At 47.2% G+C, this 25,879-nt stretch overlaps 2 protein-coding genes, 2 long non-coding RNA genes and 15 other non-coding genes across 19 annotated transcripts; 13 read left to right on the top strand and 6 right to left on the bottom strand.

Annotated features, from left to right (window-relative positions):
* Positions 1-1,323: 1,323 nt before the first annotated feature.
* LOC138410590 (uncharacterized) lies at positions 1,324-5,118 on the top strand. The gene is made up of 4 exons (XM_069527395.1): positions 1,324-1,454; positions 1,568-2,369; positions 2,446-2,655; positions 2,748-5,118. Exons 1-4 carry the CDS (start codon positions 1,437-1,439, stop codon positions 3,248-3,250), a joined length of 1,533 nt encoding a protein of 510 aa, XP_069383496.1. The 5' UTR covers positions 1,324-1,436; the 3' UTR covers positions 3,251-5,118.
* On the bottom strand, positions 4,825-5,441 carry LOC138410591 (uncharacterized). Its single transcript, XR_011243298.1, has 2 exons — positions 5,113-5,441; positions 4,825-4,907 (listed from the first exon to the last, which is right to left on the bottom strand). It is a non-coding gene; the product is annotated as an uncharacterized lncRNA (long non-coding RNA).
* Positions 5,442-5,824: 383 nt separating this feature from the next.
* On the top strand, positions 5,825-5,896 carry trnaq-cug (transfer RNA glutamine (anticodon CUG)). The gene has a single exon. It is a non-coding gene; the product is annotated as a tRNA-Gln (tRNA).
* Positions 5,897-6,860: 964 nt separating this feature from the next.
* trnaq-uug (transfer RNA glutamine (anticodon UUG)) lies at positions 6,861-6,932 on the top strand. The gene has a single exon. It is a non-coding gene; the product is annotated as a tRNA-Gln (tRNA).
* Positions 6,933-7,619: 687 nt separating this feature from the next.
* Positions 7,620-7,702, bottom strand: trnal-cag (transfer RNA leucine (anticodon CAG)). Its single transcript has one exon. It is a non-coding gene; the product is annotated as a tRNA-Leu (tRNA).
* Positions 7,703-8,048: 346 nt separating this feature from the next.
* trnaq-cug (transfer RNA glutamine (anticodon CUG)) lies at positions 8,049-8,120 on the top strand. The gene has a single exon. It is a non-coding gene; the product is annotated as a tRNA-Gln (tRNA).
* Positions 8,121-9,084: 964 nt separating this feature from the next.
* Positions 9,085-9,156, top strand: trnaq-uug (transfer RNA glutamine (anticodon UUG)). Its single transcript has one exon. It is a non-coding gene; the product is annotated as a tRNA-Gln (tRNA).
* A 3,392-nt stretch (positions 9,157-12,548) lies between these two features.
* LOC138410540 (uncharacterized) lies at positions 12,549-17,166 on the top strand. The gene is made up of 4 exons (XM_069527104.1): positions 12,549-13,924; positions 14,038-14,839; positions 14,916-15,125; positions 15,218-17,166. Exons 1-4 carry the CDS (start codon positions 13,907-13,909, stop codon positions 15,718-15,720), a joined length of 1,533 nt encoding a protein of 510 aa, XP_069383205.1. The 5' UTR covers positions 12,549-13,906; the 3' UTR covers positions 15,721-17,166.
* A 125-nt stretch (positions 17,167-17,291) lies between these two features.
* On the bottom strand, positions 17,292-17,944 carry LOC138410543 (uncharacterized). Its single transcript, XR_011243250.1, has 2 exons — positions 17,583-17,944; positions 17,292-17,377 (listed from the first exon to the last, which is right to left on the bottom strand). It is a non-coding gene; the product is annotated as an uncharacterized lncRNA (long non-coding RNA).
* Positions 17,945-18,305: 361 nt separating this feature from the next.
* On the top strand, positions 18,306-18,377 carry trnaq-cug (transfer RNA glutamine (anticodon CUG)). Its single transcript has one exon. It is a non-coding gene; the product is annotated as a tRNA-Gln (tRNA).
* A 964-nt stretch (positions 18,378-19,341) lies between these two features.
* trnaq-uug (transfer RNA glutamine (anticodon UUG)) lies at positions 19,342-19,413 on the top strand. Its single transcript has one exon. It is a non-coding gene; the product is annotated as a tRNA-Gln (tRNA).
* Positions 19,414-20,100: 687 nt separating this feature from the next.
* On the bottom strand, positions 20,101-20,183 carry trnal-cag (transfer RNA leucine (anticodon CAG)). The gene has a single exon. It is a non-coding gene; the product is annotated as a tRNA-Leu (tRNA).
* Positions 20,184-20,529: 346 nt separating this feature from the next.
* Positions 20,530-20,601, top strand: trnaq-cug (transfer RNA glutamine (anticodon CUG)). The gene has a single exon. It is a non-coding gene; the product is annotated as a tRNA-Gln (tRNA).
* A 964-nt stretch (positions 20,602-21,565) lies between these two features.
* Positions 21,566-21,637, top strand: trnaq-uug (transfer RNA glutamine (anticodon UUG)). Its single transcript has one exon. It is a non-coding gene; the product is annotated as a tRNA-Gln (tRNA).
* A 687-nt stretch (positions 21,638-22,324) lies between these two features.
* trnal-cag (transfer RNA leucine (anticodon CAG)) lies at positions 22,325-22,407 on the bottom strand. Its single transcript has one exon. It is a non-coding gene; the product is annotated as a tRNA-Leu (tRNA).
* A 346-nt stretch (positions 22,408-22,753) lies between these two features.
* Positions 22,754-22,825, top strand: trnaq-cug (transfer RNA glutamine (anticodon CUG)). The gene has a single exon. It is a non-coding gene; the product is annotated as a tRNA-Gln (tRNA).
* A 964-nt stretch (positions 22,826-23,789) lies between these two features.
* Positions 23,790-23,861, top strand: trnaq-uug (transfer RNA glutamine (anticodon UUG)). The gene has a single exon. It is a non-coding gene; the product is annotated as a tRNA-Gln (tRNA).
* A 689-nt stretch (positions 23,862-24,550) lies between these two features.
* On the bottom strand, positions 24,551-24,633 carry trnal-cag (transfer RNA leucine (anticodon CAG)). Its single transcript has one exon. It is a non-coding gene; the product is annotated as a tRNA-Leu (tRNA).
* Positions 24,634-24,979: 346 nt separating this feature from the next.
* trnaq-cug (transfer RNA glutamine (anticodon CUG)) lies at positions 24,980-25,051 on the top strand. Its single transcript has one exon. It is a non-coding gene; the product is annotated as a tRNA-Gln (tRNA).
* Positions 25,052-25,879: the final 828 nt, after the last annotated feature.

Here is a 25,879-nt window from a genome sequence, read left to right as displayed (position 1 = left end):
TGTCATGTGATGAACATGCAAGTATACTACTTACTATGATCAGTAGGGCAGCAGTAAAGTCATCTACTGCATCTGCAATATCAGAGAAATGTGTCAAAAATCAATCTAAATACAAATGAACAGTCCCTTGCAAAACGCAAGGTGGAGAAACAGTCACGGTTACAGCAAAACAAATATTCTTCAGTACTTAATTTGTGATCCAATAAATAACTTGAAAATAATATTGCCTTTATTTGAATCTGCACTGTGACACACAATCAATCAAATAAACAATGATATAAATATATAATATAAAACAGTCAAATAAAATTGCTATACTATATACTGTAGAATAATAACTGAAGGTTTGATTGTGTGTGACTCTTGCCATGCTGTTACAGGCTCCAGACCCTCAGACAGCTGCTCAGGTGGTTGTACCAGGTCCTGCAGCAGTGTGTGCTTCTGTGTCAGTAAGTAATTTAGCATTTCATATATCATAGAGCATCTGCAGTTCTTTTTACAAGTATCAAGCATGTTCATGTGTTATTTTGTCTTTGCCCAGACTGCGGACCCCAGGACTGACACACCTGAAGCTCCAGCGACTCCCCAGCTGCCCCGCCTGTGGTCAGAGGGCTTGCCAACTGCAGACCACAAGTGGATTGCAAAGACCCTCTTGAAGGTGGGGCCCAAGGGGAAACTGGAGCTTCAGCAAAACCTGAAGCTCTGGTACCATCCTCCACAGCCAAGCCAGCTGTACCACCAGGCTCCTGCACCGGACCGCTTTTTTGCGCATCCACTGCTGGTGTGGATGCCATATAAGTTGTGGAAGGTGAAGGTGGTCTGTCCCAACCCTGCCTGTGGCCAGCACCAGCTCACAGGAGCAGGGTTGCACAAGAGAGCACGACGGGTCCTGGACGTGGACAGGATCTACAACATGGTGACAGAGACTCTGACCTGCACCAAATGTAGAGCCAACCATGTCTCATGGAGCCAGACTGTCCTCACACAGCTGGACTTGGCTCACCGTTCAGAGTTTCGGGTCATCCTCACACAAAAGTGAGTAACGTTTCTTTTCCCCTTTGCCTTGTCAAATAGAATGATGTAAAACATTCCAACTGATATATCTTGTATCCTATCTGTGACCAAGGTTTGCCTGTGACATCCGGGTGATCCGGCTTCTGCGGGAGAGAGGCCTGGGTAACAGTCCCACGAGACTCCTGAAGCAGCTGAAGGAGAACCACACAGAGGAGTGGCTGAATCGGGTGGCACGGTACACCACAGAGTGTGTGGACTTCCTCCAGCGCCCCGGACTGTTGCCCATAGCATTCCCTGAGCCTCCAGAGCCTGCTGTGGTGCCAAGTTGTAAGTGGCTCTTGTCCGTGTACAGCCAGGACATTCTTACAAGGCTGGACCACATCAAGGCCACAATCACGTCAACACATGGCACCATCCTTAAAATGGATTCAACCAAAAAGGTTAAACAATCTTTTTTTCTTTAAAATTAGGCTACTGATTATTAAATGCATCCTGTATTTCAGTATTTTTTTAATCATGTTCACTGAGGTCCTATATATTTTGTGTCCTTCAGATCACCAAGAAGCTGGCCGGAAAGGCCAAGGGGACAGCGCTCTGGCTCACCTCTGTGGGAAATGAGCATGGCCAGATACTCATGAGTGTGCTGACCGCTCAGGAGGGAGCTGGCCTGGACCTGATGGCAGCTGACTTGGTGAAGAGGTACCAGCAGGCTCGAGTGGATCCTCCTGTCGCCCTCTACGTGGACTGTGGCTGCTGTGCTGAGGCAGAGGAGACAAAGCTGAAGGCCAGATTCAGCGGGTGGCCAGCCCTCTCCATAAGGCTGGATATCTGGCACTTCATGCGCCGTCTGGCCCTGGGATGTGCAACAGATGCTCATCAACTGTACCCTCTGTTTATGTCACGTCTGTCTGCGTGCATATTCGAGTGGGATGCAACTGATTTGGCTCTGTTGCGTGTAGCTAAAAGACAGCAGCTTCAATCCCAGGGCCTGTCTTCCATCACGGATACTGACCTCAGCAAATACCTGACCAGGGAGGAGCTGGCTCTTCACTGTCGGAGGAGGACCCGTGGTGAGGAGACCACCGTCCGGCTGCTGGAGAATCTGTTGCAGGGACTCATGGGGACCAATGGGAACGACTCCCTTGGAGTTCCCCTGTTTGACAGGGAGAGGATAGAGCACATTTGGCGTGTCCAGAAGAAACATGTAAAGTGCATCCAGGACCTGCCAGGTGTTGCTCTGTACGCCAAAACAGGGGAGCTCACAAAGGGAGGGGTGCGGTTGCCCACCTTCAGATGTGCTCGAGGCTCCACATCTCTCGAGTCCTTTCACCTCCACCTGAACCGCTTCATTCCAGGTTTGTGTCCCTCAGACATGTTGCTCATTTAGTCTAATAATACTTTAGAATTTAATCTTGAAAAATTTACTTCTAGGAACCAGTGCCAACAGCCTGAATTTTCAGGCCTACCTGCTGGAAGGACTGCATCGGTGGAACCAGGATCGGGGTAGTGCTGCTCTAGCTGCCGGACCATCATCTTTACGCAGCTACTCTGGTGACCTGCTTCACTGTGTCAACAGCAATTATCAGAAGCTGTTTGGCAGGAAGGTGGCACCAGAGTTTAGTCCACCCTCGTGCTACACTGGTAAGCATCTGTGAACACACTAGTATTTCTGCTCGGTTTTAAAACCTCCTGTTAACTTTTGTAAATGATCCATTTTTCATATGTTGTTTCAGGAGAGCTCATCGGGGTGCAGTACCTGTTCAGGCAGACAGGTCAGGCACTGCAGGACATGCATCCTGATTCAGAGGAGACTGCTAAACTGGTTGAGCAGCATGAAGTGGAGGACAGCGTGGAGGAGGATGAGGGGTTCTCTGACCTCACAGGTGACCCCACAGTGCTGGACCTGGAGGTCCCTCAGGCTCCAGCCTCTCGGACTCCTCATCCCTCCACTACCACATCTGCTGTCGGTTCACTGGTCAGCAGCCTGGCCTCCAGCGTCTCCTCCCTGGCTCCCAGCAGATCCATCCTGGTTCCCGCCACATCCACCATGACCTCCGCCACATCCACCGTGACCTCCGCCGCATCCGCCGTGACCTCCGCCGCATCCACCGTGACCTCCGCCGCATCCACCGTGACCTCCGCCGCATCCACCGTGACCTCCGCCACATCCACCTTTGCCTCATCCACTGTGTCCACGGGTTCGTCCTCTGACGATATGGTAAGTGTCTCAATTTAGAATAGTGTCGATCTATAGATAACTGTACATATATTTTATAAAACCCACAGCATTAATACAGTGTCATGAAAGCTCAGTGTCAATGAAGGTTTTACATTAATATTTTCTAACGTGTTTTATCCTTTGCCTAGGCTGTTGATGAGCAGAATGTTCCTGGGTACCAGCATGTGGACAGACTTGCTGAGTATTTGGTAGAGCTGCGGGAACAGTCTGCTCTCTGTCTCACCAACCAGCAGACGGACACAATCATCGCACTGTGGGGGAGCCTGGATGATGTGGACAAGCAGCGGGTGGTGTATGCAGCACGACACCAGGAGAGACTTTTGAGTGGACGGTTTCGAACACCAAAGAAGCCCTCAACAACTCCTGGTGTGGAGAGCACCACCCGTTGCATGTTGGGAGCAAGCAGTGCACCGGCTCAGTGGCCTGACTGCTGCCGTTTGGTGGAAAACATTTTCATCAGGCTCTGCAATCTCCACCCGAACCCAGTACGGCGAGGCAGGACGGCTGATTCCAGGTGGTCCCTAATTCTCAGGGACTACCATAAAATCAGACAGCTCGTGGTTGGTAACTCCCTGGTGATGCAGGGAACAGCCATTCAGCTGGTGGAGGTTAACCAGAACACCCTTGTTCAGTGGCACAATAAGCGACAGAAGCGACAGGAGCTGTCTGTGCTGCTTCAGGGCACCGGGGCTTTGCCACCAGCACTACCTGTGTCCAACGAGCCTCTTCCGGATGCAAGAGTGCTTCCTGCTGTGCCCAAGCCAGCTCATCGTGAACATCAATACCGGCTGCCTGAGAGTACAGCAGGGCAGGCACAGCAGAGACAGGCAGTTTGGAGTCAGCGCCCGCGCTCCATCGTGCCAAAGGGACATTTATTTGTCACACCTCCTCCAGCACCACGAACATTTCAAACCCCCTCCCCTCAGATCCTCAATCCAGCAGGACAAACTCTCAACCTTTTGCCAGTGGTCCGCCCTGTGTCTGTAGCTCAGCCACAAAGCAGCGCAGCTAAACGCACAGTGGAAGCTGGCACAGCCCTGAAGAGACCATACAGGCGGACAGTAGAGGCAAACACCTGCAAAAAGTGTGGTCAGTTCCGCACTGCTGACACTGGACACAGTCAGTACCGTGGCACAGTGTACTGTCCTCTGTCTGATCCTGTTCCCAAAGCTCAATGGTTGGAGGAAATGAGAAAAAAGTTGAACAAGTGATCATGTATGTATTGTAAATAGTAAAGAGTTGTAAATAGTAGTTGTATATAGTGTAGTAGTATTGTGTGTGTATTTAATTAATAATTTTAAATAATGGTTGTTTTGTAAATAGTTTAAAATGTTGTTTGTTAAAGTATTGATATATATAGTGTGTGCTTACTGTAAATAATAGATTTTTCTACTTTTTCATTGCATTTGTTGAACTTTTTTTGCTCTTTTTTTAATTAAATCTTTTTTCTCTTTTTAAGTGTTTCTTTGTTTCTTTTTTCTCTGAACAAACAAAACTGGTGTACAGCAAAAGTGTCCTAATATTAATAATAACAACAATAATGAAAATAAGAAATAATGACAACAATAAAAGTAACATAGTATTTTATTAACAAGAGAGGTTTCAGACGCTATCCAAGTCATGTGATGAGCCTGTGACAGTGAGCTTTTTGGTCCTGCAGGTAGGTGAGAGAAGAAAAGCAAAAAATCATTACACTTTACACATATTACACATAAATAATTTATCAAAATATTGACACTAAGTTACTATTACTACTACAAGGTGCAGGGAAGAACCTTAAAAGCAGCCGTTTCTTTGTAGTAGTTATATATTGTCTAATAATTTACAACCTAAACTTTTGGGCTAGCCCAGCTTCATACCTGGGGAACCCCTCAAACACCTGGGAGTGTCAGCAGTGTGTGCGTCACGGTGACGCAGCAGGGGGAGCCACTCTCCTCCATTGAGAGTTTCCCTTTAAATTCCACAGTTCGGCGGTTCGAGTCCCGCCTCGGGCAAGGTCAAAATGTCAAAAGTTAGCTTTTTGCTTCCAGGCAGCTAGAAATACATGGAACAAATAGATATGGACACAAAATCTCCTCATTTTTCCTCTTTTTCTCATTTTTTCCCTTTTTCTCCCTTTTCCTTCTTTTTTCTTTCCCCCCTCTCTCCCCCCTTCTTCCCCCTCCTTGACGGACGATTGTTCCCCAGCTTGAACGCAGCGCCTTAGACCGCTCGGCCATCCTGACTGCAAGAGCTCACCCAAGAGGATTTCGGGGATGTCGGAGGTGGGTGTGTTAATGATGTTTCTAACACATGACATCCTCTCAGCAGGCTTTACCACTCTCTGCAGGCACTTGCGGTCCATTGAAGTGGTGCTAACATACCACACGCTGAGGCAGCTGGTCAAGATGCTCTCAGTACTGCAGCTGTAGAAGTTGCAGAAGATATTCGGGGACAAGCCAAATTTCCTCAGCCTCTTTCGGAAGTGCAACCGCGGTAGTGCTTTCTTGAGCGGCTGGGTGGTGTTGAGTGTCCAGGTGAGGTCATTACTGATGCAGACACCCACGAATAACTTTTGTACTCATGTGCAATGGTTCCATGGTGTAATGGTCAGCACTCTGGACTCTGAATCCAGTGATCCGAGTTCAAGTCTCGGTGGGACCTGGTTTTGAGAGAGACTTTATGTTGAGTTTCACCAGATTATGTTCAAATGAGCCCATGTGAGAAAACAGCAGGGACACCGGTGTCAATGTAATGGCCATGGCAAACTTCGTATGTTACCTCACCGTAACTTTAATAAACCTGAGGTTTCTGTGTTGATGTAAACTCAACTGACCACCTGATCTCCTGCCACATTGTGCATATGAGAAACATCCTCCATATCTCAAGAGAAGGACTTAGAAAATCTGAAATTCAGTTTCCGTCGAGACTTTAACTCGGATCACTTTATTCAAAGTCCGGAGTGCTGAACATTACCCAATGGAGCCACAACAGAAAGCAAGCAAACTATCCTCACCGATGCTTCAGAATTGCTGCAGAGGCACATTATAGGCCAGGTATCCTTTTGCCATGCTGTATTACCCTGCTGTCCTGCACTTCACACCTCTGTACTGTCTGCCAGAGGGCAGAGGTGGGAACGGTCTGTGTTGGAGGTGGGTGGAGTCCTCAACAATAGAGCAGGCTCTTCTGTGGACACTGCAGTGGTAGATGTCCTGCAGAGAGGGGAGTGATGTCCTGACAATCCTCTCAGCAGTCTTTACCACTCTCTGCAGCAAATTATCCTCGCCCATGCTTCAGGATTGCTGCGGATGCACATTATAGGCCAGGTTTCCTTTTCCGTGCTGTATTACCCTGCTGTCCTGCACTTTGGTCAGCAGCATGCTTGCTGCTACACAGATATTTCACATAACAGTAGTATGACCTCTCGCATGATGCACACTTGCATTCTTTAGCCAATCATTTTGATGGAGTGTGATTAAAACAGTGAGTAGGGTTTTCTACATGTTGAATAAAGGGTGAGGGAGGAGGGAGGACTTGCGGTAGCACTATCAAAGGATACCTGGCCTATGACGCGCATCTGCAGTGATCCAGAACGGGCGGCGGCAAAAATAACTTCCAACTCTTTTGTGGTTCCATGGTGTAATGGTCAGCACTCTGGACTTTGAATCCAGTGATCCGAGTTCAAGTCTCGGTGGAACCTGAGAGTTGGTTTACGTAAACCCTACTCACGAAATAGGGAGGAGGGAGGGAAGAGGATTTTTCTCATTCCATCAACGTGGCAGGACTTCTCGGACTCGTACTACAAAGCCACATTGGCATTTTTCGGGATAACTTCAGGTTAAATTCAGGGTTTCCACTCCTACGAAGGTCGTTCACTTCTTATCGGGATAAATCACCATGGTAACTTATGCTGAATGGATCAATAAAAACCATCTTCAGAGAAGAGGTCAAGAACCTGGAGAGCTGGTGGTAGAAGACAGAGGCCCATCATCAACTTCTGTCATGGATTCTGCTGGAAAACCAAATTCATTTTACTGTGAGTATATTTGTGAAACTGATAATATGTTTTGTAGGGTTGGGAAGAAGTTACAAGTAGAACTTTCTTAGATGAATAAGAAATAAAAGTGAAAAACAACAGATGCGGAGGAAACCACACGTGTCTTCGCCTTGGGGGCCCAAATTGCTAGATGCACCACATGGTGAGATACTGTAATACAGCGTGATACCCTGGCTGTGCCACCAAGAACAAGGCTTTTTCAACGGAGGTCTCATAGCTATGTAGGAAGTCAACAGACACCATATATAGAGATGTCCACCTGGAACAGATGTCCAGACATTTCAAAGTACTGATGTCTTGCTGCAGGCTACGCCCAAATGAAAAGCACAATGTCAGAAGTGGGATTCGAACCCACGCCTCCAGGGGAGACTGCGACCTGAACGCAGCGCCTTAGACCGCTCGGCCATCCTGACTGCAAGAGCTCACCCAAGAGGATTTCGGGGATCTCGGAGGTGGGTGTGTTAATGATGTTTCTAACACATGACATCCTCTCAGCAGGCTTTACCACTCTCTGCAGGCACTTGCGGTCCATTGAAGTGGTGCTAACATACCACACGCTGAGGCAGCTGGTCAAGATGCTCTCAGTACTGCAGCTGTAGAAGTTGCAGAACATATTCGGGGACAAGCCAAATCTCCTCAGCCTCTTTCGGAAGTGCAACCGCGGTAGTGCTTTCTTGAGCGGCTGGGTGGTGTTGAGTGTCCAGGTGAGGTCATTACTGATGCAGACACCCACGAATAACTTTTTTACTCATGTGCAATGGTTCCATGGTGTAATGGTCAGCACTCTGGACTCTGAATCCAGTGATCCGAGTTCAAGTCTCAGTGGGACCTGGTTTTGAGAGAGACTTTATGTTGAGTTTCACCAGATTATGTTCAAATGAGCCCATGTGAGAAAACAGCAGGGACACCGGTGTCAATGTAATGGCCATGGCAAACTTCGTATGTTACCTCACCGTAACTTTAATAAACCTGAGGTTTCTGTGTTGATGTAAACTCAACTGACCACCTGATCTCCTGCCACATTGTGCATATGAGAAACATCCTCCATATCTCAAGAGAAGGACTTAGAAAATCTGAAATTCAGTTTCCGTCGAGACTTTAACTCGGATCACTTTATTCAAAGTCCGGAGTGCTGAACATTACCCAATGGAGCCACAACAGAAAGCAAGCAAACTATCCTCACCGATGCTTCAGAATTGCTGCAGAGGCACATTATAGGCCAGGTATCCTTTTGCCATGCTGTATTACCCTGCTGTCCTGCACTTCACACCTCTGTACTGTCTGCCAGAGGGCAGAGGTGGGAACGGTCTGTGTTGGAGGTGGGTGGAGTCCTCAACAATAGAGCAGGCTCTTCTGTGGACACTGCAGTGGTAGATGTCCTGCAGAGAGGGGAGTGATGTCCTGACAATCCTCTCAGCAGTCTTTACCACTCTCTGCAGCAAATTATCCTCGCCCATGCTTCAGGATTGCTGCGGATGCACATTATAGGCCAGGTTTCCTTTTCCGTGCTGTATTACCCTGCTGTCCTGCACTTTGGTCAGCAGCATGCTTGCTGCTACACAGATATTTCACATAACAGTAGTATGACCTCTCGCATGATGCACACTTGCATTCTTTAGCCAATCATTTTGATGGAGTGTGATTAAAACAGTGAGTAGGGTTTTCTACATGTTGAATAAAGGGTGAGGGAGGAGGGAGGACTTGCGGTAGCACTATCAAAGGATACCTGGCCTATGACGCGCATCTGCAGTGATCCAGAACGGGCGGCGGCAAAAATAACTTCCAACTCTTTTGTGGTTCCATGGTGTAATGGTCAGCACTCTGGACTTTGAATCCAGTGATCCGAGTTCAAGTCTCGGTGGAACCTGAGAGTTGGTTTACGTAAACCCTACTCACGAAATAGGGAGGAGGGAGGGAAGAGGATTTTTCTCATTCCATCAACGTGGCAGGACTTCTCGGACTCGTACTACAAAGCCACATTGGCATTTTTCGGGATAACTTCAGGTTAAATTCAGGGTTTCCACTCCTACGAAGGTCGTTCACTTCTTATCGGGATAAATCACCATGGTAACTTATGCTGAATGGATCAATAAAAACCATCTTCAGAGAAGAGGTCAAGAACCTGGAGAGCTGGTGGTAGAAGACAGAGGCCCATCATCAACTTCTGTCATGGATTCTGCTGGAAAACCAAATTCATTTTACTGTGAGTATATTTGTGAAACTGATAATATGTTTTGTAGGGTTGGGAAGAAGTTACAAGTAGAACTTTCTTAGATGAATAAGAAATAAAAGTGAAAAACAACAGATGCGGAGGAAACCACACGTGTCCCTTCGCCTTGGGGGCCCAAATTGCTAGATGCACCACATGGTGAGATACTGTAATACAGCGTGATACCCTGGCTGTGCCACCAAGAACAAGGCTTTTTCAACGGAGGTCTCATAGCTATGTAGGAAGTCAACAGACACCATATATAGAGATGTCCACCTGGAACAGATGTCCAGACATTTCAAAGTACTGATGTCTTGCTGCAGGCTACGCCCAAATGAAAAGCACAATGTCAGAAGTGGGATTTGAACCCACGCCTCCAGGGGAGACTGCGACCTGAACGCCAGCAGCCGCAGAAGCGTCCGTCCAACATTCGCAATGTTGATCTCCGAGAGCCAATCGGATTCGAAAGTCCAACATTCAACGACCAATCATTTCGCCGAATTCTTCCCCCGGTCCAACATTTGACCAATCACGGGGCGGAAATGTTGGACGGGGGATTTTATTTATCGTGGCCGACAGGGGGCGTTTAGAGCGGTGAATACGGCGCAGGAGCGGAGCGTTCGAAACGAGAAGAGAATAAAGCACGTCTGTTCAGTCGACATGGTGAGTATTTACGCATCTTATACACTTCTGTTCACGTTATAAGACGTCAGTTTGAGCCTAGAAGTGATTTCACCTCGCGCGCGTGTGTTGTCACGTCGTTTGCACAGTGCTAATTGTCATGTTGTTAACTTACAATGGCGTGTCGTCAGACGCGGTGACCCGTCCTAATGTATTCGTCGTAGAGTGCACACAGGTAGCATTCACAGGGTTATTACAGCGTTATGATGCCGCTGGTCCGGCTTTTATACCTGACACGTGTGTTGTCATGGCTGTTAAAGACGTGCATTCATTCATTCGCGTCCCTGAAGGCATCTTCTACCAAGCCAAAGACACACAAGGCGATGGCGGACTCAGAGTGGATGTCCCGGCTGAAGAAGTTTGCCAGCACTGGGGCCTGGCCGGCAGGTGAGGGGAACAGGCCAGCTCCCAGACAGAAGAAATGGTACGAGCTGTATCAAAGGGTAAGAGCACTGCGCAGTTTATTTTATTGCTTGTTATGTACTCTAATCATACTTTTACTCATGATAGAAAATACAGTGAAAGCCAATGAGTTAATAAACATGTCATGAGCAAGTCATTTACATCAGCTCTGTGTCTGTGTTCATTTATATCAACTGTTATTTTTAGATTGAGAAATGTCCCATGCAGACGCATGGACAGATGTCCTTGTTTGGTCAGCTCAGGAAGTGTACCTGTGGATTCCACGCTCCGAAGGTAACACTGGTCAGTTCAAGACTCAAGCAGTGTGTGTTCATATGTTTGTGTGTGTGCGCATGCATATCAGTGCAGATGCTAATTATGATAAATCTATTCTGTAACGAACCAACAGCCAACCGGAGCGAGTGCTGCTCAGGGGCCCACGCAGCAACGACCTGCAGCAGTGGGTCTGACCCAGAGCACCACTTCAGCGGCTGGTCCGCCACAGCGTACCATGGGTCAGCAGAGTCCAGCTGTGGGTCCAGTCCACACCGCTGTAGGACAAAGTGCTGCTGTGGGACAGGTTCTGGGAGCAGGAGGACCGAAGCAGCAACCATTATTGAATTTGGCAATGGTATTTGGACATTTAGACACTCGTAACTGACCACGAATGTCTGACTCACAGGATTATAGTTTGACAGTATAGTCCTCTAATGATACAGTCTGGTGGTGTTTTTATTCCCTTCCAGTTCACCAAGCCAAGATTCGGTGGTGCTCATGTTGCTGCTGCAAAGCCAAATCTCTGCAGAGCCCGAAAAGTATCCCAGGTAAGAAGAGATCAAAAAGCAACCTGTTTTATTAATGCAGCTGTGTTATTAATGCAAGTGACTTATGACTGAATGCTTTACAGACCCAAGTCACCGACTCTGCTGAAGCAAGCTCCAGTTCAGCAGCCAACATTGCTGTCTCAGTGAGTAATCACACCTGTTTGAATACAGTCTATTACAGTGTGTCTATACAAGATTATTAAGAATAGTAAAAAACATTCAAATCAAAAAGTACCTAGGCTGAATTATTGTGTACACGGTTAGAAATTAAAGGCACTTTTGTTAAGGAAAACATGTTAATAGATGCCACTTTCACAAAATCTCTGTTTGAAACATGGCTACAAGCAGATGGCGAACCATAATAAAATAAACCTACTGATTTGTATGTAAGAGAAAACCCTTCACAGCTTCTTACTGCTCTTTACTTTTTATTTGAGTGTAAAGTTGACATGCAAAACCTTCACATGCAGTGCAATTGCATGTTAAATATAAAAAAAGGTTTGGTAAATATAAAGTCTGGGCAAAACAGTTCAAATTAAAAAAAATATCAGTATAATGAACATCACTATACAGTACATGTTACAAAACTGTAGTTACTGTTAGTGTGGAAGTCCAAGAACATTGGCAGGAGAGTTACGACTCACTCTTAAGACACCAGGTTTCTCAATCCAGCCTAGGTAGCCGTGTGTGTGGTGTGTGCCTGAGAGAGAGAGAAAGAGAGAGAGAGATCAGCTCCAAAACAACTTATAATGCATACAAAATTAACATACAACATGCATACAAAATTACTATTCGTGCCCCTCATTCCCTCCTATCATACTGACATTCCAACCTGAAACATCCAAGTAGTTCATGTGTAGTTTCAGAAACAGAACACAACAACACAGAACATCTTGTTGGATATGTAACAGAAAGAAGTACAGCTGTGTTTTTGGATGCTCATACAACCATGGTACAGTTGGAGGTGCTTTGATGATGATCCCGCCTTGATCACAGAGTTAGCAATAAGTGTGACACATGGTGTCACACTTATTGCTTTTAATTAATTCATTAACTGATTAATTGTGTCATGTGATGAACATGCAAGTATACTACTTACTATGATCAGTAGGGCAGCAGTAAAGTCATCTACTGCATCTGCAATATCAGAGAAATGTGTCAAAAATCAATCTAAATACAAATGAACAGTCCCTTGCAAAACGCAAGGTGGAGAAACAGTCACGGTTACAGCAAAACAAATATTCTTCAGTACTTAATTTGTGATCCAATAAATAACTTGAAAATAATATTGCCTTTATTTGAATCTGCACTGTGACACACAATCAATCAAATAAACAATGATATAAATATATAATATAAAACAGTCAAATAAAATTGCTATACTATATACTGTAGAATAATAACTGAAGGTTTGATTGTGTGTGACTCTTGCCATGCTGTTACAGGCTCCAGACCCTCAGACAGCTGCTCAGGTGGTTGTACCAGGTCCTGCAGCAGTGTGTGCTTCTGTGTCAGTAAGTAATTTAGCATTTCATATATCATAGAGCATCTGCAGTTCTTTTTACAAGTATCAAGCATGTTCATGTGTTATTTTGTCTTTGCCCAGACTGCGGACCCCAGGACTGACACACCTGAAGCTCCAGCGACTCCCCAGCTGCCCCGCCTGTGGTCAGAGGGCTTGCCAACTGCAGACCACAAGTGGATTGCAAAGACCCTCTTGAAGGTGGGGCCCAAGGGGAAACTGGAGCTTCAGCAAAACCTGAAGCTCTGGTACCATCCTCCACAGCCAAGCCAGCTGTACCACCAGGCTCCTGCACCGGACCGCTTTTTTGCGCATCCACTGCTGGTGTGGATGCCATATAAGTTGTGGAAGGTGAAGGTGGTCTGTCCCAACCCTGCCTGTGGCCAGCACCAGCTCACAGGAGCAGGGTTGCACAAGAGAGCACGACGGGTCCTGGACGTGGACAGGATCTACAACATGGTGACAGAGACTCTGACCTGCACCAAATGTAGAGCCAACCATGTCTCATGGAGCCAGACTGTCCTCACACAGCTGGACTTGGCTCACCGTTCAGAGTTTCGGGTCATCCTCACACAAAAGTGAGTAACGTTTCTTTTCCCCTTTGCCTTGTCAAATAGAATGATGTAAAACATTCCAACTGATATATCTTGTATCCTATCTGTGACCAAGGTTTGCCTGTGACATCCGGGTGATCCGGCTTCTGCGGGAGAGAGGCCTGGGTAACAGTCCCACGAGACTCCTGAAGCAGCTGAAGGAGAACCACACAGAGGAGTGGCTGAATCGGGTGGCACGGTACACCACAGAGTGTGTGGACTTCCTCCAGCGCCCCGGACTGTTGCCCATAGCATTCCCTGAGCCTCCAGAGCCTGCTGTGGTGCCAAGTTGTAAGTGGCTCTTGTCCGTGTACAGCCAGGACATTCTTACAAGGCTGGACCACATCAAGGCCACAATCACGTCAACACATGGCACCATCCTTAAAATGGATTCAACCAAAAAGGTTAAACAATCTTTTTTTCTTTAAAATTAGGCTACTGATTATTAAATGCATCCTGTATTTCAGTATTTTTTTAATCATGTTCACTGAGGTCCTATATATTTTGTGTCCTTCAGATCACCAAGAAGCTGGCCGGAAAGGCCAAGGGGACAGCGCTCTGGCTCACCTCTGTGGGAAATGAGCATGGCCAGATACTCATGAGTGTGCTGACCGCTCAGGAGGGAGCTGGCCTGGACCTGATGGCAGCTGACTTGGTGAAGAGGTACCAGCAGGCTCGAGTGGATCCTCCTGTCGCCCTCTACGTGGACTGTGGCTGCTGTGCTGAGGCAGAGGAGACAAAGCTGAAGGCCAGATTCAGCGGGTGGCCAGCCCTCTCCATAAGGCTGGATATCTGGCACTTCATGCGCCGTCTGGCCCTGGGATGTGCAACAGATGCTCATCAACTGTACCCTCTGTTTATGTCACGTCTGTCTGCGTGCATATTCGAGTGGGATGCAACTGATTTGGCTCTGTTGCGTGTAGCTAAAAGACAGCAGCTTCAATCCCAGGGCCTGTCTTCCATCACGGATACTGACCTCAGCAAATACCTGACCAGGGAGGAGCTGGCTCTTCACTGTCGGAGGAGGACCCGTGGTGAGGAGACCACCGTCCGGCTGCTGGAGAATCTGTTGCAGGGACTCATGGGGACCAATGGGAACGACTCCCTTGGAGTTCCCCTGTTTGACAGGGAGAGGATAGAGCACATTTGGCGTGTCCAGAAGAAACATGTAAAGTGCATCCAGGACCTGCCAGGTGTTGCTCTGTACGCCAAAACAGGGGAGCTCACAAAGGGAGGGGTGCGGTTGCCCACCTTCAGATGTGCTCGAGGCTCCACATCTCTCGAGTCCTTTCACCTCCACCTGAACCGCTTCATTCCAGGTTTGTGTCCCTCAGACATGTTGCTCATTTAGTCTAATAATACTTTAGAATTTAATCTTTAAAAATTTACTTCTAGGAACCAGTGCCAACAGCCTGAATTTTCAGGCCTACCTGCTGGAAGGACTGCATCGGTGGAACCAGGATCGGGGTAGTGCTGCTCTAGCTGCCGGACCATCATCTTTACGCAGCTACTCTGGTGACCTGCTTCACTGTGTCAACAGCAATTATCAGAAGCTGTTTGGCAGGAAGGTGGCACCAGAGTTTAGTCCACCCTCGTGCTACACTGGTAAGCATCTGTGAACACACTAGTATTTCTGCTCGGTTTTAAAACCTCCTGTTAACTTTTGTAAATGATCCATTTTTCATATGTTGTTTCAGGAGAGCTCATCGGGGTGCAGTACCTGTTCAGGCAGACAGGTCAGGCACTGCAGGACATGCATCCTGATTCAGAGGAGACTGCTAAACTGGTTGAGCAGCATGAAGTGGAGGACAGCGTGGAGGAGGATGAGGGGTTCTCTGACCTCACAGGTGACCCCACAGTGCTGGACCTGGAGGTCCCTCAGGCTCCAGCCTCTCGGACTCCTCATCCCTCCACTACCACATCTGCTGTCGGTTCACTGGTCAGCAGCCTGGCCTCCAGCGTCTCCTCCCTGGCTCCCAGCAGATCCATCCTGGTTCCCGCCACATCCACCATGACCTCCGCCACATCCACCGTGACCTCCGCCGCATCCGCCGTGACCTCCGCCGCATCCACCGTGACCTCCGCCGCATCCACCGTGACCTCCGCCGCATCCACCGTGACCTCCGCCACATCCACCTTTGCCTCATCCACTGTGTCCACGGGTTCGTCCTCTGACGATATGGTAAGTGTCTCAATTTAGAATAGTGTCGATCTATAGATAACTGTACATATATTTTATAAAACCCACAGCATTAATACAGTGTCATGAAAGCTCAGTGTCAATGAAGGTTTTACATTAATATTTTCTAACGTGTTTTATCCTTTGCCTAGGCTGTTGATGAGCAGAATGTTCCTGGGTACCAGCATGTGGACAGACTTGCTGAGTATTTGGTAGAGCTGCGGGAACAGTCTGCTCTCTGTCTCACCAACCAGCAGACGGACACAATCATCGCACTGTGGGGGAGCCTGGATGATGTGGACAAGCAGCGGGTGGTGTATGCAGCACGACACCAGGAGAGACTTTTGAGTGGACGGTTTCGAACACCAAAGAAGCCCTCAACAACTCCTGGTGTGGAGAGCACCACCCGTTGCATGTTGGGAGCAAGCAGTGCACCGGCTCAGTGGCCTGACTGCTGCCGTTTGGTGGAAAACATTTTCATCAGGCTCTGCAATCTCCACCCGAACCCAGTACGGCGAGGCAGGACGGCTGATTCCAGGTGGTCCCTAATTCTCAGGGACTACCATAAAATCAGACAGCTCGTGGTTGGTAACTCCCTGGTGATGCAGGGAACAGCCATTCAGCTGGTGGAGGTTAACCAGAACACCCTTGTTCAGTGGCACAATAAGCGACAGAAGCGACAGGAGCTGTCTGTGCTGCTTCAGGGCACCGGGGCTTTGCCACCAGCACTACCTGTGTCCAACGAGCCTCTTCTGGATGCAAGAGTGCTTCCTGCTGTGCCCAAGCCAGCTCATCGTGAACATCAATACCGGCTGCCTGAGAGTACAGCAGGGCAGGCACAGCAGAGACAGGCAGTTTGGAGTCAGCGCCCGCGCTCCATCGTGCCAAAGGGACATTTATTTGTCACACCTCCTCCAGCACCACGAACATTTCAAACCCCCTCCCCTCAGATCCTCAATCCAGCAGGACAAACTCTCAACCTTTTGCCAGTGGTCCGCCCTGTGTCTGTAGCTCAGCCACAAAGCAGCGCAGCTAAACGCACAGTGGAAGCTGGCACAGCCCTGAAGAGACCATACAGGCGGACAGTAGAGGCAAACACCTGTAAAAAGTGTGGTCAGTTCCGCACTGCTGACACTGGACACAGTCAGTACCGTGGCACAGTGTACTGTCCTCTGTCTGATCCTGTTCCCAAAGCTCAATGGTTGGAGGAAATGAGAAAAAAGTTGAACAAGTGATCATGTATGTATTGTAAATAGTAAAGAGTTGTAAATAGTAGTTGTATATAGTGTAGTAGTATTGTGTGTGTATTTAATTAATAATTTTAAATAATGGTTGTTTTGTAAATAGTTTAAAATGTTGTTTGTTAAAGTATTGATATATATAGTGTGTGCTTACTGTAAATAATAGATTTTTCTACTTTTTCATTGCATTTGTTGAACTTTTTTTGCTCTTTTTTTAATTAAATCTTTTTTCTCTTTTTAAGTGTTTCTTTGTTTCTTTTTTCTCTGAACAAACAAAACTGGTGTACAGCAAAAGTGTCCTAATATTAATAATAACAACAATAATGAAAATAAGAAATAATGACAACAATAAAAGTAACATAGTATTTTATTAACAAGAGAGGTTTCAGACGCTATCCAAGTCATGTGATGAGCCTGTGACAGTGAGCTTTTTGGTCCTGCAGGTAGGTGAGAGAAGAAAAGCAAAAAATCATTACACTTTACACATATTACACATAAATAATTTATCAAAATATTGACACTAAGTTACTATTACTACTACAAGGTGCAGGGAAGAACCTTAAAAGCAGCCGTTTCTTTGTAGTAGTTATATATTGTCTAATAATTTACAACCTAAACTTTTGGGCTAGCCCAGCTTCATACCTGGGGAACCCCTCAAACACCTGGGAGTGTCAGCAGTGTGTGCGTCACGGTGACGCAGCAGGGGGAGCCACTCTCCTCCATTGAGAGTTTCCCTTTAAATTCCACAGTTCGGCGGTTCGAGTCCCGCCTCGGGCAAGGTCAAAATGTCAAAAGTTAGCTTTTTGCTTCCAGGCAGCTAGAAATACATGGAACAAATAGATATGGACACAAAATCTCCTCATTTTTCCTCTTTTTCTCATTTTTTCCCTTTTTCTCCCTTTTCTCTTCTTTTTTCTTCTTTTTTCTTTCCCCCCTCTCTCCCCCCTTCTTCCCCCTCCTTGACGGACGATTGTTCCCCAGCTTGAACGCAGCGCCTTAGACCGCTCGGCCATCCTGACTGCAAGAGCTCACCCAAGAGGATTTCGGGGATGTCGGAGGTGGGTGTGTTAATGATGTTTCTAACACATGACATCCTCTCAGCAGGCTTTACCACTCTCTGCAGGCACTTGCGGTCCATTGAAGTGGTGCTAACATACCACACGCTGAGGCAGCTGGTCAAGATGCTCTCAGTACTGCAGCTGTAGAAGTTGCAGAAGATATTCGGGGACAAGCCAAATTTCCTCAGCCTCTTTCGGAAGTGCAACCGCGGTAGTGCTTTCTTGAGCGGCTGGGTGGTGTTGAGTGTCCAGGTGAGGTCATTACTGATGCAGACACCCACGAATAACTTTTGTACTCATGTGCAATGGTTCCATGGTGTAATGGTCAGCACTCTGGACTCTGAATCCAGTGATCCGAGTTCAAGTCTCGGTGGGACCTGGTTTTGAGAGAGACTTTATGTTGAGTTTCACCAGATTATGTTCAAATGAGCCCATGTGAGAAAACAGCAGGGACACCGGTGTCAATGTAATGGCCATGGCAAACTTCGTATGTTACCTCACCGTAACTTTAATAAACCTGAGGTTTCTGTGTTGATGTAAACTCAACTGACCACCTGATCTCCTGCCACATTGTGCATATGAGAAACATCCTCCATATCTCAAGAGAAGGACTTAGAAAATCTGAAATTCAGTTTCCGTCGAGACTTTAACTCGGATCACTTTATTCAAAGTCCGGAGTGCTGAACATTACCCAATGGAGCCACAACAGAAAGCAAGCAAACTATCCTCACCGATGCTTCAGAATTGCTGCAGAGGCACATTATAGGCCAGGTATCCTTTTGCCATGCTGTATTACCCTGCTGTCCTGCACTTCACACCTCTGTACTGTCTGCCAGAGGGCAGAGGTGGGAACGGTCTGTGTTGGAGGTGGGTGGAGTCCTCAACAATAGAGCAGGCTCTTCTGTGGACACTGCAGTGGTAGATGTCCTGCAGAGAGGGGAGTGATGTCCTGACAATCCTCTCAGCAGTCTTTACCACTCTCTGCAGCAAATTATCCTCGCCCATGCTTCAGGATTGCTGCGGATGCACATTATAGGCCAGGTTTCCTTTTCCGTGCTGTATTACCCTGCTGTCCTGCACTTTGGTCAGCAGCATGCTTGCTGCTACACAGATATTTCACATAACAGTAGTATGACCTCTCGCATGATGCACACTTGCATTCTTTAGCCAATCATTTTGATGGAGTGTGATTAAAACAGTGAGTAGGGTTTTCTACATGTTGAATAAAGGGTGAGGGAGGAGGGAGGACTTGCGGTAGCACTATCAAAGGATACCTGGCCTATGACGCGCATCTGCAGTGATCCAGAACGGGCGGCGGCAAAAATAACTTCCAACTCTTTTGTGGTTCCATGGTGTAATGGTCAGCACTCTGGACTTTGAATCCAGTGATCCGAGTTCAAGTCTCGGTGGAACCTGAGAGTTGGTTTACGTAAACCCTACTCACGAAATAGGGAGGAGGGAGGGAAGAGGATTTTTCTCATTCCATCAACGTGGCAGGACTTCTCGGACTCGTACTACAAAGCCACATTGGCATTTTTCGGGATAACTTCAGGTTAAATTCAGGGTTTCCACTCCTACGAAGGTCGTTCACTTCTTATCGGGATAAATCACCATGGTAACTTATGCTGAATGGATCAATAAAAACCATCTTCAGAGAAGAGGTCAAGAACCTGGAGAGCTGGTGGTAGAAGACAGAGGCCCATCATCAACTTCTGTCATGGATTCTGCTGGAAAACCAAATTCATTTTACTGTGAGTATATTTGTGAAACTGATAATATGTTTTGTAGGGTTGGGAAGAAGTTACAAGTAGAACTTTCTTAGATGAATAAGAAATAAAAGTGAAAAACAACAGATGCGGAGGAAACCACACGTGTCTTCGCCTTGGGGGCCCAAATTGCTAGATGCACCACATGGTGAGATACTGTAATACAGCGTGATACCCTGGCTGTGCCACCAAGAACAAGGCTTTTTCAACGGAGGTCTCATAGCTATGTAGGAAGTCAACAGACACCATATATAGAGATGTCCACCTGGAACAGATGTCCAGACATTTCAAAGTACTGATGTCTTGCTGCAGGCTACGCCCAAATGAAAAGCACAATGTCAGAAGTGGGATTCGAACCCACGCCTCCAGGGGAGACTGCGACCTGAACGCAGCGCCTTAGACCGCTCGGCCATCCTGACTGCAAGAGCTCACCCAAGAGGATTTCGGCGATGTCGGAGGTGGGTGTGTTAATGATGTTTCTAACACATGACATCCTCTCAGCAGGCTTTACCACTCTCTGCAGGCACTTGCGGTCCATTGAAGTGGTGCTAACATACCACACGCTGAGGCAGCTGGTCAAGATGCTCTCAGTACTGCAGCTGTAGAAGTTGCAGAACATATTCGGGGACAAGCCAAATTTCCTCAGCCTCTTTCGGAAGTGCAACCGCGGTAGTGCTTTCTTGAGCGGCTGGGTGGTGTTGAGTGTCCAGGTGAGGTCATTACTGATGCAGACACCCACGAATAACTTTTTTACTCATGTGCAATGGTTCCATGGTGTAATGGTCAGCACTCTGGACTCTGAATCCAGTGATCCGAGTTCAAGTCTCGGTGGGACCTGGTTTTGAGAGAGACTTTATGTTGAGTTTCACCAGATTATGTTCAAATGAGCCCATGTGAGAAAACAGCAGGGACACCGGTGTCAATGTAATGGCCATGGCAAACTTCGTATGTTACCTCACCGTAACTTTAATAAACCTGAGGTTTCTGTGTTGATGTAAACTCAACTGACCACCTGATCTCCTGCCACATTGTGCATATGAGAAACATCCTCCATATCTCAAGAGAAGGACTTAGAAAATCTGAAATTCAGTTTCCGTCGAGACTTTAACTCGGATCACTTTATTCAAAGTCCGGAGTGCTGAACATTACCCAATGGAGCCACAACAGAAAGCAAGCAAACTATCCTCACCGATGCTTCAGAATTGCTGCAGAGGCACATTATAGGCCAGGTATCCTTTTGCCATGCTGTATTACCCTGCTGTCCTGCACTTCACACCTCTGTACTGTCTGCCAGAGGGCAGAGGTGGGAACGGTCTGTGTTGGAGGTGGGTGGAGTCCTCAACAATAGAGCAGGCTCTTCTGTGGACACTGCAGTGGTAGATGTCCTGCAGAGAGGGGAGTGATGTCCTGACAATCCTCTCAGCAGTCTTTACCACTCTCTGCAGCAAATGATCCTCGCCCATGCTTCAGGATTGCTGCGGATGCACATTATAGGCCAGGTTTCCTTTTCCGTGCTGTATTACCCTGCTGTCCTGCACTTTGGTCAGCAGCATGCTTGCTGCTACACAGATATTTCACATAACAGTAGTATGACCTCTCGCATGATGCACACTTGCATTCTTTAGCCAATCATTTTGATGGAGTGTGATTAAAACAGTGAGTAGGGTTTTCTACATGTTGAATAAAGGGTGAGGGAGGAGGGAGGACTTGCGGTAGCACTATCAAAGGATACCTGGCCTATGACGCGCATCTGCAGTGATCCAGAACGGGCGGCGGCAAAAATAACTTCCAACTCTTTTGTGGTTCCATGGTGTAATGGTCAGCACTCTGGACTTTGAATCCAGTGATCCGAGTTCAAGTCTCGGTGGAACCTGAGAGTTGGTTTATGTAAACCCTACTCACGAAATAGGGAGGAGGGAGGGAAGAGGATTTTTCTCATTCCATCAACGTGGCAGGACTTCTCGGACTCGTACTACAAAGCCACATTGGCATTTTTCGGGATAACTTCAGGTTAAATTCAGGGTTTCCACTCCTACGAAGGTCGTTCACTTCTTATCGGGATAAATCACCATGGTAACTTATGCTGAATGGATCAATAAAAACCATCTTCAGAGAAGAGGTCAAGAACCTGGAGAGCTGGTGGTAGAAGACAGAGGCCCATCATCAACTTCTGTCATGGATTCTGCTGGAAAACCAAATTCATTTTACTGTGAGTATATTTGTGAAACTGATAATATGTTTTGTAGGGTTGGGAAGAAGTTACAAGTAGAACTTTCTTAGATGAATAAGAAATAAAAGTGAAAAACAACAGATGCGGAGGAAACCACACGTGTCTTCGCCTTGGGGGCCCAAATTGCTAGATGCACCACATGGTGAGATACTGTAATACAGCGTGATACCCTGGCTGTGCCACCAAGAACAAGGCTTTTTCAACGGAGGTCTCATAGCTATGTAGGAAGTCAACAGACACCATATATAGAGATGTCCACCTGGAACAGATGTCCAGACATTTCAAAGTACTGATGTCTTGCTGCAGGCTACGCCCAAATGAAAAGCACAATGTCAGAAGTGGGATTCGAACCCACGCCTCCAGGGGAGACTGCGACCTGAACGCAGCGCCTTAGACCGCTCGGCCATCCTGACTGCAAGAGCTCACCCAAGAGGATTTCGGGGATGTCGGAGGTGGGTGTGTTAATGATGTTTCTAACACATGACATCCTCTCAGCAGGCTTTACCACTCTCTGCAGGCACTTGCGGTCCATTGAAGTGGTGCTAACATACCACACGCTGAGGCAGCTGGTCAAGATGCTCTCAGTACTGCAGCTGTAGAAGTTGCAGAAGATATTCGGGGACAAGCCAAATTTCCTCAGCCTCTTTCGGAAGTGCAACCGCGGTAGTGCTTTCTTGAGCGGCTGGGTGGTGTTGAGTGTCCAGGTGAGGTCATTACTGATGCAGACACCCACGAATAACTTTTGTACTCATGTGCAATGGTTCCATGGTGTAATGGTCAGCACTCTGGACTCTGAATCCAGTGATCCGAGTTCAAGTCTCGGTGGGACCTGGTTTTGAGAGAGACTTTATGTTGAGTTTCACCAGATTATGTTCAAATGAGCCCATGTGAGAAAACAGCAGGGACACCGGTGTCAATGTAATGGCCATGGCAAACTTCGTATGTTACCTCACCGTAACTTTAATAAACCTGAGGTTTCTGTGTTGATGTAAACTCAACTGACCACCTGATCTCCTGCCACATTGTGCATATGAGAAACATCCTCCATATCTCAAGAGAAGGACTTAGAAAATCTGAAATTCAGTTTCCGTCGAGACTTTAACTCGGATCACTTTATTCAAAGTCCGGAGTGCTGAACATTACCCAATGGAGCCACAACAGAAAGCAAGCAAACTATCCTCACCGATGCTTCAGAATTGCTGCAGAGGCACATTATAGGCCAGGTATCCTTTTGCCATGCTGTATTACCCTGCTGTCCTGCACTTCACACCTCTGTACTGTCTGCCAGAGGGCAGAGGTGGGAACGGTCTGTGTTGGAGGTGGGTGGAGTCCTCAACAATAGAGCAGGCTCTTCTGTGGACACTGCAGTGGTAGATGTCCTGCAGAGAGGGGAGTGATGTCCTGACAATCCTCTCAGCAGTCTTTACCACTCTCTGCAGCAAATGATCCTCGCCCATGCTTCAGGATTGCTGCGGATGCACATTATAGGCCAGGTTTCCTTTTCCGTGCTGTATTACCCTGCTGTCCTGCACTTTGGTCAGCAGCATGCTTGCTGCTACACAGATATTTCACATAACAGTAGTATGACCTCTCGCATGATGCACACTTGCATTCTTTAGCCAATCATTTTGATGGAGTGTGATTAAAACAGTGAGTAGGGTTTTCTACATGTTGAATAAAGGGTGAGGGAGGAGGGAGGACTTGCGGTAGCACTATCAAAGGATACCTGGCCTATGACGCGCATCTGCAGTGATCCAGAACGGGCGGCGGCAAAAATAACTTCCAACTCTTTTGTGGTTCCATGGTGTAATGGTCAGCACTCTGGACTTTGAATCCAGTGATCCGAGTTCAAGTCTCGGTGGAACCTGAGAGTTGGTTTACGTAAACCCTACTCACGAAATAGGGAGGAGGGAGGGAAGAGGATTTTTCTCATTCCATCAACGTGGCAGGACTTCTCGGACTCGTACTACAAAGCCACATTGGCATTTTTCGGGATAACTTCAGGTTAAATTCAGGGTTTCCACTCCTACGAAGGTCGTTCACTTCTTATCGGGATAAATCACCATGGTAACTTATGCTGAATGGATCAATAAAAACCATCTTCAGAGAAGAGGTCAAGAACCTGGAGAGCTGGTGGTAGAAGACAGAGGCCCATCATCAACTTCTGTCATGGATTCTGCTGGAAAACCAAATTCATTTTACTGTGAGTATATTTGTGAAACTGATAATATGTTTTGTAGGGTTGGGAAGAAGTTACAAGTAGAACTTTCTTAGATGAATAAGAAATAAAAGTGAAAAACAACAGATGCGGGGGAAACCACACGTGTCCCTTCGCCTTGGGGGCCCAAATTGCTAGATGCACCACATGGTGAGATACTGTAATACAGCGTGATACCCTGGCTGTGCCACCAAGAACAAGGCTTTTTCAACGGAGGTCTCATAGCTATGTAGGAAGTCAACAGACACCATATATAGAGATGTCCACCTGGAACAGATGTCCAGACATTTCAAAGCACTGATGTCTTGCTGCAGGCTACGCCCAAATGAAAAGCACAATGTCAGAAGTGGGATTCGAACCCACGCCTCCAGGGGAGACTGCGACCTGAACGCAGCGCCTTAGACCGCTCGGCCATCCTGACTGCAAGAGCTCACCCAAGAGGATTTCGGGGATGTCGGAGGTGGGTGTGTTAATGATGTTTCTAACACATGACATCCTCTCAGCAGGCTTTACCACTCTCTGCAGGCACTTGCGGTCCATTGAAGTGGTGCTAACATACCACACGCTGAGGCAGCTGGTCAAGATGCTCTCAGTACTGCAGCTGTAGAAGTTGCAGAAGATATTCGGGGACAAGCCAAATTTCCTCAGCCTCTTTCGGAAGTGCAACCGCGGTAGTGCTTTCTTGAGCGGCTGGGTGGTGTTGAGTGTCCAGGTGAGGTCATTACTGATGCAGACACCCACGAATAACTTTTGTACTCATGTGCAATGGTTCCATGGTGTAATGGTCAGCACTCTGGACTCTGAATCCAGTGATCCGAGTTCAAGTCTCGGTGGGACCTGGTTTTGAGAGAGACTTTATGTTGAGTTTCACCAGATTATGTTCAAATGAGCCCATGTGAGAAAACAGCAGGGACACCGGTGTCAATGTAATGGCCATGGCAAACTTCGTATGTTACCTCACCGTAACTTTAATAAACCTGAGGTTTCTGTGTTGATGTAAACTCAACTGACCACCTGATCTCCTGCCACATTGTGCATATGAGAAACATCCTCCATATCTCAAGAGAAGGACTTAGAAAATCTGAAATTCAGTTTCCGTCGAGACTTTAACTCGGATCACTTTATTCAAAGTCCGGAGTGCTGAACATTACCCAATGGAGCCACAACAGAAAGCAAGCAAACTATCCTCACCGATGCTTCAGAATTGCTGCAGAGGCACATTATAGGCCAGGTATCCTTTTGCCATGCTGTATTACCCTGCTGTCCTGCACTTCACACCTCTGTACTGTCTGCCAGAGGGCAGAGGTGGGAACGGTCTGTGTTGGAGGTGGGTGGAGTCCTCAACAATAGAGCAGGCTCTTCTGTGGACACTGCAGTGGTAGATGTCCTGCAGAGAGGGGAGTGATGTCCTGACAATCCTCTCAGCAGTCTTTACCACTCTCTGCAGCAAATTATCCTCGCCCATGCTTCAGGATTGCTGCGGATGCACATTATAGGCCAGGTTTCCTTTTCCGTGCTGTATTACCCTGCTGTCCTGCACTTTGGTCAGCAGCATGCTTGCTGCTACACAGATATTTCACATAACAGTAGTATGACCTCTCGCATGATGCACACTTGCATTCTTTAGCCAATCATTTTGATGGAGTGTGATTAAAACAGTGAGTAGG

This window comes from Paralichthys olivaceus, chromosome 6 (assembly GCF_024713975.1).
Source record: "Paralichthys olivaceus isolate ysfri-2021 chromosome 6, ASM2471397v2, whole genome shotgun sequence".
Taxonomy (NCBI): Eukaryota; Metazoa; Chordata; class Actinopteri; order Pleuronectiformes; family Paralichthyidae; genus Paralichthys; species Paralichthys olivaceus.
This window is presented reverse-complemented; position numbering and strand designations above follow the sequence as displayed.